The sequence below is a fragment of the Lynx canadensis genome, chromosome A3, assembly GCF_007474595.2.
Source record: "Lynx canadensis isolate LIC74 chromosome A3, mLynCan4.pri.v2, whole genome shotgun sequence".
In the NCBI taxonomy this organism is placed as follows: Eukaryota; Metazoa; Chordata; class Mammalia; order Carnivora; family Felidae; genus Lynx; species Lynx canadensis.
Genome location: NC_044305.1, coordinates 22193266 through 22207464, shown reverse-complemented (window position 1 = coordinate 22207464; position 14199 = coordinate 22193266). Strand labels below are relative to the sequence as shown.

Sequence of the window (14199 nt, the reverse complement as noted above, 5' to 3'; positions counted from 1 at the left end):
AGCCAGTGGGCTCACCCACCCAGTAGAGGCCAGGAGACCACTTGGTGGACATACTTTCCAGGGGATACTGCCCTGGCTGGAGACTGCTTGTTCTGGGGTCAGCTGAAGCCACTTCCAACTTGGGGTTCTGTGATTCAACAACACAGCATTCACTGAATCCTACTGTGAGCCAGGGACAGAAAGGCAGCCCACGTGGACAAAGCACCTACTGTGTGCCAAGCACTGGGCTTCCCACGCGTGATCTCACCTACTTTCACAACAGGCCACTGAGGAAAGAATCACCGCCCTATCTGAGACCGGGGAGTATCAGGGCAGAACCCTACAACACGGGGTGGTGGATGGAGAATCCCACAGCATTGCCTTTTCTTATAGCGTCTGTACCCAATAAAGGTAGGTTCCTAGTGGTGGGCTTCAGGCATAGGTGTGGTAAGAGGAGTTTACGAGCCAAGAAAGTTCACTGTCCTCCCTCTCTTTGGGCTGGTGAGGGCAGAGCTGGGGCCAGAGGGTGACAAGGTCTTGTTTGTGTGTGTTTATGGGATTTGAGTTTCTGATGGACAATCACTGCCAGGCTTCCCAACTGGAACGGGAGCGGGCACAGGGCCAGGACCTGCCGCCCTCTGGGGAGGTATAAGAGCCGGGGAGGAGGGCCTCGAGCCCGACTGGGGCAGACGTGCCAGCCACCGCTGGGGGACCAGGGTGCCGAGCTAAAGCTGCTTCGGACAGACTTCCGAGTGGAAGAGTTGGTTCTGGAAGTGGCCCTCTGTCTGGGGAGAGTCTGGGAGATGCACTAAGGAAACCATCGGGCTGGACAGGCTGGTGGAGGTTGCCAGAAGCCAAGGTTCTGCGGCGTGAGTACACTCTTCCACAGTTCCTGCCGTTTTCTTCCCTACTGAGCGACTTCTTCCACACACTGAGTGATGGAGTGACGATCTGTCCCAGAGGAGCCCAGGTGGAGCTTAAGTGGCCACTTGTCTGGAATTTGAACCCTGGACTTCTCAGAGGCAGTGTGGGGGAAAGGCAATAAGCACTGTCATTTACCCAGTGCTATGAAACACCAGCCACTGTGGCTTATCTCACCAAATTGGTAATGGAGGCTGGGCTCAGCATCCTAGTTCTTGGGGGAGCGGGGTGCAGAGAGAAAATCCCAAGCAGGCTCCACGTTCAGCACGGAGCCCGACACGGGGCTTCATCTCACGACCCTGAGATCATGACCCGAGCTGAGATCAAGAGTTGGACGCTTAACCGACTGAGCCCCCCAGACGCCCCAGCATCCTAGTTACTCGGGCATTATCTTCATTTACTCTTACAACAGCCCTGTGTGGTGGATATTAGTATTTCACAGGAGACCGAAGCACAGAGATGTTAAGTAACTTGCCCAGGGTCACATAGCAAGTAAGTGGCAAAACCAGGATTTGAACTCCCTGACTCGAGAGCCTGTACTTGTAACCTCCGTGTTATACTATTGTGTGGCTGTGCTAAGTCTCTTCCCTTTCTGAGTGGTAATTTCTTTATCTGTGATTGATGATCAGAAATACATTACCCTGAGCTTCCCTAAAGATGCCTTGAGATGGGTCGGTTTTAAGCACTGGGAAGCCTTGTTGGAAACAGTATCAAGAACTCAGTGCATGCCCTTTGACTCAGCGGTCAACTTTTGAAATTTATCATAAAGGATATAATCAGATTTATGAACAGGGAATTTCATTACAGTTTTGCTTATAATTACAGAAAATGAGAAGTAAACAAAATGTCCAACAGTTGAGGAATGAATGATATGTATCCTATGATAAAATAATATGTAACCATTAAAAATCGTGTGTTCAAGAGGTACTGAATGTCATTGGAAAATTCTCATTTGTTAAGTGGAAAAGCCACTTCATAAAATATACATGGTATGATGTATTTATGAAAGTGTGTATATATATGTATATTAAATAAATGAAAAAGATGGGGAAAATACCTTAAGGGTAGAGAGTGTATCCCTGAGAGATGAAATTATGAATATTTTTGTATTTTGCTTTATTCTTTTCTAGATTCCTCAAAATGTCTATAATTAACATGTCTTTTTAAATTAGAAAAATGAAGATTTTTTAAAAATGTATCTATTTGAAAATTTTTTTTAATGTTTATTTATTTTTGAGAGAGAGGGAGAGAGAGACAGTGTGCAAGTGGGAGAGGGGCAGAGAGAGGAAGACACAGAATCCCAAGCAGGCTCCGGGCTCTGCACAGAGCCCGACGCAGGGCTCAAACTCATGAACCGTGAGATCACGACCTAAGCAGAAGTTGGACACTTAACCAACTGAGCCACCTAGGCACCCCTGTTTTTTGTTTTTCAAGATTTGTTCTTCTGGTTTAGGGTTGGCTCCTTTCGAGCATCTGTTCTGATATACTCATTGGCTTTGAGAGTACCTGGCAGTCAGTATTGTGAGGGTCTCTGAGATAATCTGGTCCAACACGTTTCATGTGGGACAACCGAAGCCCAAGGGTACAAGGGACTTAACCAAGGTCAGAAAGAGAACCAGGAGTTCCAGACCCCCAGCCTGGAGCTCAAGCATCTGCCCAAAGGGCCATAATCCCTAGGCCAAGCTGCCAGAAGGGCAGGGAGGAGGAAGGGAATCACAGCTAGAATTTACCATGTATGGTTAATGTGTGTTAGTCACAAACTGCAAGTGAGGCCTTGAATGCCGAGGGTAGCTGACCTCATAGACCCACCCAGCGACAATTCATCCTGGGAGTGACAGGTGAGAGGGAGCAAAGGGCAGCTGGGTGGCCTGAAGCTAGCAGGGTGTGCCCCAGGCCTCTCCCTCTCACCTCTAGGCCTCTCCCAGCAGTGCTTTCTCCCCTGTGACGGCTAAGGACTCTTACTGCCAGCGGCTGGGCTCGGACAGGAGAATGAAAGGTCTCCGCTGGCGTTACACTCGGCTGGTAAGGGGCCCGGCTTGGGCTGGGGGGTTAGGTCAGCAAAGGTGCGGGAGGCCAGATCTCTGGCGGGATGGGATCTGGGCTAGCACTGGAGGCAGGTGTGATGTGTCCCCCTCCCAAGTCCCTCCTCAGCTGGCCCGGAGTTCAGAGCTCAGGAACCAGGGGCCTTGATACCCACCCCCTGGTCCGGAGACCCTAAGGAGCACAGACGGCTGTCTCCAGCCAGATGGAGCTCTGTCCAGAAGCCCCACCCAGCTAGGACCTGCTCCCCAAGCCTGAACCTGGGGAATAGCAAAGCGGCGTCCTGGTCATTTCTCATCCTCAGGGAGGCCTCTCCTTCTTACAAAAATTCCCCCAAGTCACCGTGTGCAGGCACACGTTTACACACGCACACGTTTACACACCCACATACACGCGCACGCTCCAACGTCCACTCCGGTACAGAGTGGAAGCGTAACTGAATGAATGCATAAACCCACACACATCCACACTGACACACACACATATTGATACAATCCCGACTCACAAACACATTGACAGGTAAACACACACGGTTACTCAACATCTCCTCGCACTGCTTTGCCCACACAGGTCTATGTGGAGCCAATGCACCCATTCACACGGACGAGCGCACATCTTACACAAACCCGCACAAACTTACCTACTACACGCATTGTCTCCCCGGCTGACAGGGAAGCCTCTGACCCTCATTTTCTTTCTTTGTAAAAGAAGGGCAGTAAGGAGTACCTTCTTCTTAGGACTCTTGGGAAAAATACAGGGAGGTCATGCACAGCAAAAGCACTTCACCCAGTGTGTGCTGATCAATATCAGCCACTGTCGGTATTGGTGGTGTTAGGATTATTATTCCACGTGCAGACGCACACAGATGTAGCTCCCAGGGCCAGGCTGGGCTGCCACCAGCGCTTCTCTCCTGCCCCTGAGCTTAGAACTTGATCCTCTGGATCTGGAGCATGCAGAAGACCATAGCACCCATGGCCACATCGGATGGGCACACGTACCTCTGACCTTCGGCAGGCAGGGGCCGGGGCAGAAGCCGGATACGGGCAGGGGCAGACTTGTCTGTCATGGGCACCAGCCTTCTCTGGCTGGGCTGCCGGTTGCAGAGCCCTGGGCAGGGGTGATGAGGCAGCTGAAGCTCTCGGGCTCCGGAGACATGGAAGCTGGTGTCTCCTTGTCCCTCGACTCACCAGGGCTCTTTGTGTCTTCACAGCCCAGTCGGGTGGAGGACGCTGTGTCTGTGGACGAGGGTGAGGAAGAGGAGACAGCCCCGGCCCCATTCTCAGCTCCTGTTCCTGAAGATCCTGTGGAGCCCCAGCTGGCAGAAGCCAGCCAGGTTCTAGGAACCTCGGAGATGAGGCAGGTTCGGGCACAGCGCGAGGAGCCTGAGGGTCTCACCCTCCTGCTCTACCCCAGCCAGGTCCAGGGACACCTGGGGTCACTCCCGCTATGTCCCAAAGCTGGGATGGGAGTGGAAGGATGAGGTAGGGTGGATTAGGGGGAGGGGTTCCGCATCTCATCTACTCTCCAGCCTCTAGAGACCAAGGTGACCAAAGGGAGAGGGCCCCGAGGGAGACCTCACCTTGGTTCAAATCTTGGCTTTGCCACTTACTCCCTGCGTGGGCTTTAGGCAACTTGCTTCACCTCCCTGAGCCTCATTTTCCTCAACCGTAAAATGGGAATCATAATCCCTCTCTCTGAAGGCTGGTAATGAGCCCTTGGAAACAGTAAACTCCTCTGTCACCTGTAAAGCACCATGCCCGTGTGAGTGGAGTACCAGAGATATGGTGGGAGGCGCGGGGCAGGACTTGGATCCATCGCTCACCTCCAGCCCTGTCTCTAGCTCAGCCTCCACCTCCCGCCAAGAGTCACCGGACATTCCTGGAGCCTGGCCTTCTGTACGTCGAGAAATGGCTTCAGCCTGCGGAGCCTTTACCGGCAGATGGAAGGCCACAGTGGGCCAGTGCTGCTGGTGCTGAGGGACCAGGACGGGCAGGTGAGCTGGGCAGGGCCCCAACTGAAGTTCTGGGGGTGCCCAACCACGCACACAGTGGGCCCTGCCCCAGGGCAGCCTCAGGGGCTAGAGGCAGAGGTGATAGCCCAAGTCACTTATAATGGACACTGATGATGACAGTGACACCTACATTGCTCAGAGCATTCCTTCCCCCCTTCATTCCCTAATTCATCCCTTCAACATGTGTATACTAAGCACCTTCTCTGTGCCAGCTTAAACGCGGACTAGACCAACATCAGGACAGAAGTGGTTCCAGCCCTCCTGGAGCTACAGGCCTAATAGGGAGGCAGGGTCAGGAGTTAAGCAAATAACTAGGAAGACATTTTAAGTGGGGTATCTATGCCTTAATGATCCATTTACGCTTTGAAAACATCCCCCTGCTGGTGGGAGAATGGATTAGAGGGGCTAAGAGAGAAAGCCGGCCAGTGAGGAGGCAGCCACAGGAAGCGCCTGCATTTCACAGCAGGGGCCTGGGGAGGGCGCTGTCTCAAATCCAGGTGGTCTCACCAAGAGGGGATTTCTGGCAGGCTCTCTAGACGGGGTAGTGGAGAGGATAAAAGCTGGTTTCAACTGCTCTTCTGTGGAAGGAACATGTTAGAGCTGGGAGGGATCTCATGGGTCTCTGAGGACCCTCACGTAGGCAGGAGTTCCTAACATCCTCAGATTCTGATCCAGGACTTTCCACCTCAAGGCCAGGGAGCTCACTTCTTCAGGATGGAGCCCCGTGGCTGAATGCCAGTGACTAGGAGGAAGTTGTTCCTTATGTTAAGTCAAAAGCTACTCCCCATGGCTGCCTCCCAATGATCCTGCCTCTGCCCCTCAACACAGTGTATGAGAGTGAAAACCTGCAGCCCACCAACTATTCCACAAGGGGAAAATGGCTAAGTGAGCTATGGTCCCGCTACATAGTGAAATATTGCCAAGGGCTGGTAAGAAAAATGATGTAGAGTCATAGCTATAAAAGTGTTAAGGTTTTGTCTTCATTTTTTATTTTTTAAGATTTTATTTTTATTTTTTAAGTAGTCTCTGCACCCAATGTGGGGCTTGAACTCACAACCCTGAGATCAAGAGCTGCGTGCTCCACCCATTGAGCCAGCCAGGTGCCCCAAGTTTGTTTGTTTGTTTGTTTTAATGTTTATTTATTTTTGAGAGAGAGAGAGAGAGACAGAGACAGAGAGAGAGCGCAAGTAGGGGAGGGGCAGAGAGAGGGAGAGAGAGAATCCCAAGCAGGTTCTGTGTTGCCACAAGCCCGATGCAGGGCTTGAGCTCATGAACTGTGAGATCATGCCCTGAGCTGAAATCAAGAGTCGGACGCCTAACCAACTGAGTCACCCAGGCACCCCTCAAGTTTTTGTTTAAATTTTTTTTTAATGTTTATTTATTTATTTATTATTATTATTTTAACATTTATTCATTTTGAAAGGCAGAGAGAGACAGAGCGCGAATGGGGGAGGGGCAGAGAGAGAGGGAGACACAGAATCCGAAGCAGGCTCCAGGCTCCGAGCTGTCAGCACAGAGCCCGACGCGGGGCTTGAACTCATGAACCGTGAGATCATGACCTGAGCCGAAGTCGGCCACTTAACCGACTGAGCCACCCAGACACCCCATAAGTGTTTATTTATTTTTGACACAGAGAGACACACACACAGAGTGCAAGCGGAGAGGGGCAGAGAGAGAGGGAGACACAGAATCTGAAGCAGGCTCCAGGCTCCGAGCTGTCAGCACAGGGCCTGACGCGGGGCTTGAACCCACGAACTGCGAGATCATGGCCTGAACCGAAGTCGGAGGCCCAACCGACTGAGCCACCCAGGTGCCCCCCAAGTTTTTGTTTGTAAAGCAGGATATGAAAGGCACTCTTGGGCCAGTGGAGAAAATGTATTATGAACTGGATACTAGATAACATTATGAAATTGCTGTTAATTTTATTAGGTGAGATGATAGTATTGTGGTTATACATGAGAAAGCCCCCATTCTTGGAGCTGAACTATTTAGGGGTAAAAGGTTATAATACCTACAATTTCAAACAGGACACCAAAAAAATATAAGGAGAGAGAAAGCAAATATGGCAAACACATTTACAGTTTTAAATCCTCATGGAGGGTATTCTGTGCCGGACTTTTACTTTTTTTGGATGTTTGGACTTTTATGAAGAAAAGTGAAGGGGGGAGGCAGCTTACAAAACAATGTACAGGGTGCCCGGTTGGCTCATTTGAAAGAGCATGTGACTCTTGATATCAGGGCCATGAGTTCACATCCCACATTGGGTGTAGAAATTACCTAAATAAATAAAACTTAAAAAAACAAACAAACAGATGTACTATAGGATCTGGTTTTCTGTATAAGAATACGCACACTGGTATTAAACAGATGCTGGGAGGAAATGCACAAAAATGTTAAGAATAGTTATCTTGGGGAGCAGAGGGGGATTTGGGATGGCTTCATTTTTTTCTTTCTGCTTGTCTATAACTTCTAATACTTTTCTACAAGGATTACTTATACAAAATAAGTACATTTAAGAAAAAGGAGGACACCAGCAAGGGCTCTTCCTTGGGGAGTGTTAAGGGAAGGGACACACTGATGGGCTCTGGGGCCCTCTCCATCCCCCAGCTCTGTCCCAGGCTCCCCCGGGGCCCTACTAGGATGAGCCTATATTACCAAGCCTGGAGAGCGGGGTTGCCAGAGGACCTCCACTCCCTTCCAGCTGCAACTTCAAGCTCTTCTGCTTTCCAGATGTTTGGGGCCTTCTCCTCCTCGGCTCTTCGACTCAGCAAAGGCTTCTATGGTACTGGAGAGACATTCCTCTTCTCCTTCTCCCCACAGCTGAAGGTAATATTCCCAACCTTCTAGAGAGGGGGGAAGGAGGACTTATGACAAAGATCCTGGGGTCCTACTGGACAGATCCCAGATCCGTTCCCTATGCTGGCATGCCTGATATCCATCTATCTTTCCCAGAAGGCAGTGGTGGGCAGTGCGTTGCCCAATTTCATTTCTTAAAAGGGCTCAGTAGATCCCTGGCAGCCACGGACTGGCTCAGAGAGGAAGAGGTGTGTTGCTCACCAGATGCAGGCTGCAAAGACAAGATGGGTCCAAGCGCAGGTAGATCTGTGGGTGTACAGGTAGGAAGATGAAGACAGACACATCCGATGACTTCAGTCTTCTTATGAAGTGTGGGGTGAGGTCATCAACTAAGAGTGAGGATGGAGAAGTGTGAAGGTTGAGCAGAGAGAAAGTATCAAGTTGTCATCACAGGAGTGGAGAGGGAGGCCTGTGAGAGAGAACCAGACAAGCATAAGGACAGCTACGTAGCATTAACTGGAGGTGGGGAGTGTCAGTGTAAAGGCAAGCCAGTCACTTGGGCACGTGTTTTCCTCCAGCTGCATTCAGGTCCTCGGGTTGAGGCATGGACAGAGTCCTTGGGAGGGCTCATCCAGGATGGGACTTTGGCCAAGCTGGTTTGACAGAGGGAGAGAGGGAAGCAGAAGTTGAGGGGAGTGAAAATACAAAATGGACCACAGAACCTACAGGATCGGTGGGGGAAGGGAAGCCAGGGAGGCTGAAGGACAATGAGGCAAAGATGAGAACAACAGATGAGAAGTGGCCTTGAGGTCAGAGACTTGGGGCAATGACACAAGTGGGACAGTGTGTTGGAATATAAGACACAGAGCGAGGGATGTTGGAAACAGACTGGTAAGGTTCCTGGCTGTGACCGTAAGGGACAGTGGCTGAGGTGGGTATAAGAAAAGCCCTTGAGAGGAAGAGGAGAGGAGCTGAGGGCAGCCATTGGATGGGTCCGTGTGGATGGCAAAGTTCACCAAAGACAAAGGCAGAAATTAGGAAGGAGGAGAGGATGGTGAGCCAGAGCTCATGCCTCTAATTAATGGTGACTGGTGACTAGGAGGTGGGTGACCGGCAGAGACAAGATGACTGGTGTTGTCATATGGCACTTGCTGCCAGAGAGCAGGGCTTTTGAAGGAGGAAGGGGAATTGTCCCCAACCCCTCCCATCTAAAGCTTTTCCATCTCTGGGCTATTTAGTGAACAAAGCTACTTAGCACTGCATGCCTGGCATGAAAGACGACACTACCCTAAAAAAAATTTTTTTTTTAATGTTCACTTATTTTTGAGAGAGAGAGAGAGAGAAACAGTGCGAGTGGGGAGAGGCAGAGAGAAAAGGAGACACAGAATCCGAAGCAGGCTCCAGGCTCTGAGCTGTCAGCCCAGATTAGTTTCTAATCTCATTTCACAAATTCGTGCATTCGATTGACAACATTCCTATGAGGTACATATTATCAGCACCATCTTGCAGTTGAGGAAACTGAGGCACAGAGAGGTTGAGTCACTTGCTCAACCTCACACAGCCAGTCGGTAGTGAGGATGCGATGCAGGAACAGGCCCCGGAGCTTGAAACTCAGCCACAGCACTACACTACCTCTCTAAATGTCCGAAGTTCTCTGCCCTGAGATGCTCTCAGGCTTGCAGAGGAGAGATGAGTACAATCTAGAGTGATCAGTGCTGTGGAAGACACCCCAAGGAGAAGCACATGGATGAAGTGGAGGTGGGGAGATCAAAGGAGACTTCCCAGAGGAGGAGCTTCTTGCATCGCGTCTTGATGGACAAACAGAAGATCACCAGGTGATGGAGGGCATAGGGAAAAGTCTTCTTGGAGCACGTGCAAAGGCACAGTAATTGGAAAGAAGGCAATGCCCATTTAGGAACCCAACAGGCGAATGGGTAGGGGGTCAGAGTGTGAGGGAGGGCATAGCCCTCTGTGTTGGCATAGCATGCCCTCATGAAATATTTGTTCAATGGATAAAGAACCAGTTCCAAGTGTTTTTGTTTGCTGTTAGAGATCTCTCCTCCCATGAATGGACCGAGAACCTACACATATACTCAGCGATTACTTGATCACATGACAAGTAGGTCACAAGGAGCTCTGGACTCCTTGCTAAAGGCAAAACACACTCTATCTATTGCATTGCCTCTATCAGCCAGCCTGGTACTCTTTCCAGGAAACAGGAAAGGGGTCTGCAGTTCACAGTAAACCCATGCTGGATTCTAATTACTACTTGCCTTCCTGTATTCACATGCTAGAATTCTAAAGTTCTAGGATTTTCCTCCTGTTGCACTGATAACTCCTTGGCAGAATCCTTTGCTGGCTCCTCCTCTCCCAAACCTTTTAACATCACAGGGGCCCAGAACTCAGTTTTTGGTTCTTGACTCTTGTCTACCCTTGTTTCTTTCAACGTCTCGTCCATTCTCACTGCTTTCCATGCCATCCACGTACTGATGGCTTCTGCCCCCGGACTCCAAACTGACATATATCCAACTAGTACCCAGCATTTCTGCTTGGACCTCCGACATGGCATTGCGAGCCTCTCCTGTCCAAAACCGAGCTCCTGACTTTCCCGCTAAAATCGACTCATCCTGCCAGCTTCCCCAGTGAAGTTAATGGCACCTCCATGTTTTCTGCTACTGAGACCAAAAATTTTTGAGTCCTTGACTCCTCTCTGTCACATCCTATGTCTGAGCTGTCAGTGAATCCTGATGGCTCTGCCTTCTCTGTCTGTATTCAGAACCCACCCCTTCTCACCATGTCCTTTGCTGTCACCTGGTTCAAGCCACCATCATTTCTTGTCTTTGTTCCTGTTATAGCCTCGTAACAGGTCTCTCTGCTTCCACCTCAGTCATCACAATACCTAGAGTGTTCCTTTTAAAAAGGCAAGTCAGAGCATGTCACTCTTTGGCTTCAACCTGCCAATGGCTTCCTTTCTTGGAGAAAAGCTGAAGTCTTATATAACCTGTAAGTCCTACATTTTCTGGCCTCTCTCTTATGTTGTTTCTTGCTGTTTTTCCTTTCCCTCACTCTGCTCTAGCCACAATGAGCTCTGAGCTGGTCCTTAAACATGCAGGCCTGCTCCCACCTCAGGGCCTTTGCACATGCTGTTCTGCCTAGCTTGCCTTCTACTGGATCACCACATGGCTCAGCTCTCACCTCCTTTAGGATTCTGCTCAAATGTCACTATCACAGAGAGGCCCTCTGTGACCAACTAATTTAAATTTACAACATTCTATTCCTTGGAAACCCTTTTTTGTCCTTATCTACTTTTTTATCCTTAGCATTTGTCACCACCTAGCATTTTACTTAGTTACCTGCCCCTGCCTGCTAGAATGGGAGTCCCGTGAGGGCAAGAAATTCTGTCTATTATAGTCACCATTTTACCCAGAACATAAAACAGTGCCTGGTACTAAATGCTTTAAAAATTTTGTTGAATGAAATGAATTTTTTTTACAGGGGCTGTCTTCACAGTCTCCTGCCATGGAATCCTGTTTTTTTAAAACCTGGGTAATCTTTACCTACCTTTGGTCGTTTGGCACCTCTTGTGTTCTTTATGAATTCCCAGTGGCTCCTTGATGGTGATTCCAAACAGCCCATGAACATGGTCTTAGTTTCTTCTGTACCAATGTTTATGTTACTCCTTCAAGTCTGAAGGTCACATTCTTTGATGAAAGTAGAGGAGGAATTGAATGGTTCTGTCTTCTCATGGTCACTTGTTAATATTATCTCACCTCTTCTGAGCCCACGCTTATTTTTATTAATCTATTTTCTTGCTAAAAACCCTTTGATTGCTCATAGAATATTTTGAACAACTAATTTCAGGCCATAATATGCTATACCTTTGTGGCCCTCTAAAAATATTTTTATTAGCCAAATTGACTCTTGAATAATTCATTCATTCAACAGATATCTATGTCATGTCTTGGGAATACTGCTGGGAATCAAGACAGCCCTCACAGAGCTCACATGTTAGTGGGGCAGGCATTGGCACATTGGCATACGGAGAGGGTCATCTCAAAGGGTGGTCAATGCTGAGGAAAAGGACACAGGGTGTGGGAGGAAGGGCTACTTTAGACAGGGTGATCCAGGAAACTTCTCTGGGATGACATTTGGTCTGAAAGATGAGAAGTGGGCCAATTAAGGATCTGGGGGAAGAGCATTCTCAGTAGAGGGGTCAGCAAGTGTGAAGGTTAAAGCAGGAATAGCTCTGGGTATCCCAGGGACAGCAAGGCAAGGGTAGCTGAAGTGTGGTCAATAAGGGGGAGAAGAGGTCAGAGAGGAAAGCAGGGATCTGCTATCCTGCTGAAAGGATATCCTGCTGAAACCTGGGCTGTCAGCTCTAGCCAGGAGTTGGATTTTATTCCCATTGCAATGGGCAGCCCTTGGAGGCTTTAGGCAGAGGAATACTCTCCGATCACATTTCTGTGTGAAGATGGGCTGTGGGCGGGTGACTGTGGAAGCAGGGACGCTTTAGGAGGCTGTGAGTGAGTGAGGAGTGACTGTGGTGTGGATTGGGTGGGCAAGAGTGGAGAAGGACAGGACAGAAATGGGAGTAGTCTGGGTGTCTCTTTGGGGTGGGGCCCATAAGACTTGCCGAGGAACGGGAGTGTGAGGCAGCACAGGGAAGGCTGCAGTGAGAGATGAGCAAACAGTGGATGGCAGGATCAGGGCCCAACTCCTGACCTGGACCTTCCCCCTCCTCTCTCCATTTGGAAATAGGATGCTTCAGAGAGTTCTGGTCTGCCCTAGAACAGACGGGCTTTGGGTTGTGGGAATTCAGACTGGAAGGCAAAAGGAGGTGAGCCCCTTGGGGAAAAATGTAAAGAAATCTCAAGAGTCTAGGGGCCAGGGGTACTTCCTATTGTTTAGCTGGGGCTTGGGCCTGGATGTTCTGTTCTGTCCACGATGGAACGACTGCCCCCCAGTGGTGTGGAGTCAAACTGCAAGGGCAGGACTCTTCAGTAACCTAGCATTTCCTGTCACCCCAGGTCTTCAAGTGGACAGGAAGGAATTCTTTCTTTGTGAAAGGAGACTTGGATTCACTGATGATGGGCAGTGGCAGGTGCGTGTCTCAGTCTTCCCCGACTCTGGAGTCTGGGGGTAGTCTGTGTTCTGGTCCCTCTCCCATCCGGAAATACTGGGCAAGGCTGCCCCAGACAAAATGAGGCTGGTGGTTAACTTCCAGGCCTCTCCCTTCAACACTTCCCAGGTGCTGCCCAGTCTCCCAGCCAAACCCGTCAAACCTACTTTAAGTAAACACCGAGAGGAAAGAATGGCATGTGTTTATAGTCGGTGACAGCCTAGTCTGAATGTATGTGATTTGGGGAACAGCATTCCGCATGTTCGGATGAGGCTGGAGTCCAGGGATAGGTGAGCCTTACATGTGCCTGTCAGCCCCATAATCTCAGGGAACATAACTCATCGGGGGAAGGCAGGCCTCTGCCCAGGAACCCAGCGTGCGTGCGTGAGTGCATGCTGAGGGGGATGAGTGGGTTAGGAAGAAGAGGTTAGTCTTACCCCTGGTGAGAACTCCACATTCAGGCAGAGTAAAATCTTACCCTGGGGGCAAAGATGAGAGCATTGTCGGATTAGTAGCAGGCAAATTCTTTGCTCTCCCAACTGCCTGAAGAGCCCCCCACCCTGAGCCAGTTTGGAGAAGAACATAGCAGCCATTGCTGATTTGCAATCGGCAGCCCACTTTCCAGCCCCAGCCTGGTTTGCTGTCAAATGAGGGGATCAGAACGAATGCTTTCTGATGTGTTTTGGGGGTTGAGTCCATGCCTTAAGATTCAGTCCTTTGGTTAAGCATTACCATCTTTAAAATGTTCCACATGTTCTAAACCCGGACTGTGGCGATGGTTATACCACTGTATATGTTTATTAAAATAACTTAACTGTAAAAAAAAAAATGCTCTAAGCCCTATGGGGAACAACATGGGGAGTTCCCAACAATTCTGGATAAATCAGCTTAAGATGAGATAGTCAAAACAGAGCTGTGGTCATGGTGTGGCCAAAGGCTGATGGTGAGGATCTGGAAAGTCAACCTCCAGGAGTGAGCCATGCCAAGATTTTCCTCTTCTTTTTAGTGGCCAGTTTGGACTGTGGTTGGATGGAGACTTGTATCACGGCGGAAGCCACCCCTGTGCAACCTTCAACAATGAGGTGTTGGCCCGGCGAGAGCAGTTCTGCATCAAGGAACTGGAGGCCTGGGTCCTGAGCGGATGCCCCCATCGTGGGAAGCTTCCTGAAGCAACCAGTGCTCACACTTGCTCATGAATGCTATCTAGAACCTCCTTATAGAGGGCTGCCCATTTTCTCTGAAGCCTGGATGACTGTGGTTGTAAGCAAACCTTCCTGTGGTCTGGGGACCCAAGACAGTCATGGAAACAAGCAATATTCTCCTGGGGATGTGA

General features: G+C 49.7%; 2 protein-coding genes across 3 annotated transcripts in view; one reads left to right on the top strand and one right to left on the bottom strand.

Annotated features, from left to right (window-relative positions):
* The first annotated feature begins 2676 nt into the window (after window positions 1–2676).
* Window positions 2677–14062, top strand: TLDC2 (TBC/LysM-associated domain containing 2). The gene is made up of 6 exons (XM_032592574.1): window positions 2677–2922; window positions 4151–4300; window positions 4781–4933; window positions 7682–7777; window positions 12775–12848; window positions 13873–14062. The coding sequence occupies exons 1-6, from the start codon at window positions 2890–2892 to the stop codon at window positions 14060–14062; spliced, it is 696 nt and encodes a 231-aa protein (XP_032448465.1). The 5' UTR covers window positions 2677–2889.
* The window catches only part of SAMHD1 (SAM and HD domain containing deoxynucleoside triphosphate triphosphohydrolase 1), a 54387-nt gene continuing 46904 nt past the window's right edge, over window positions 6717–14199 (bottom strand). The window contains exons 16-19 of one of the 2 annotated variants that reach the window (XM_030309652.1): window positions 13304–13345; window positions 11309–11448; window positions 8009–8216; window positions 6717–7794 (exon numbers count right to left, since the gene is read on the bottom strand). In XM_030309652.1, coding sequence (XP_030165512.1) covers window positions 11416–11448; window positions 13304–13345 — 75 coding nt within the window. In that variant the 3' untranslated portion in view covers window positions 6717–7794; window positions 8009–8216; window positions 11309–11415. Of the gene's footprint in view, window positions 7795–8008; window positions 8217–11308; window positions 11449–13264; window positions 13346–14199 lie in introns of those variants that run through there. The other variant, XM_030309653.1, reaches the window with a different exon arrangement.

Coding starts and splice junctions, on each gene's coding strand:
- TLDC2 (XM_032592574.1), top strand. CDS start 2,890: ATGAAAGGTCTCCGCTGGCGTTACACTCGGCTG. Junction 2,923..4,150: donor GCTGGCGTTACACTCGGCTG/GTAAGGGGCCCG, acceptor GTGTCTTCACAG/CCCAGTCGGGTGGAGGACGC. Junction 12,849..13,872: donor CTGATGATGGGCAGTGGCAG/GTGCGTGTCTCA, acceptor TCTTCTTTTTAG/TGGCCAGTTTGGACTGTGGT.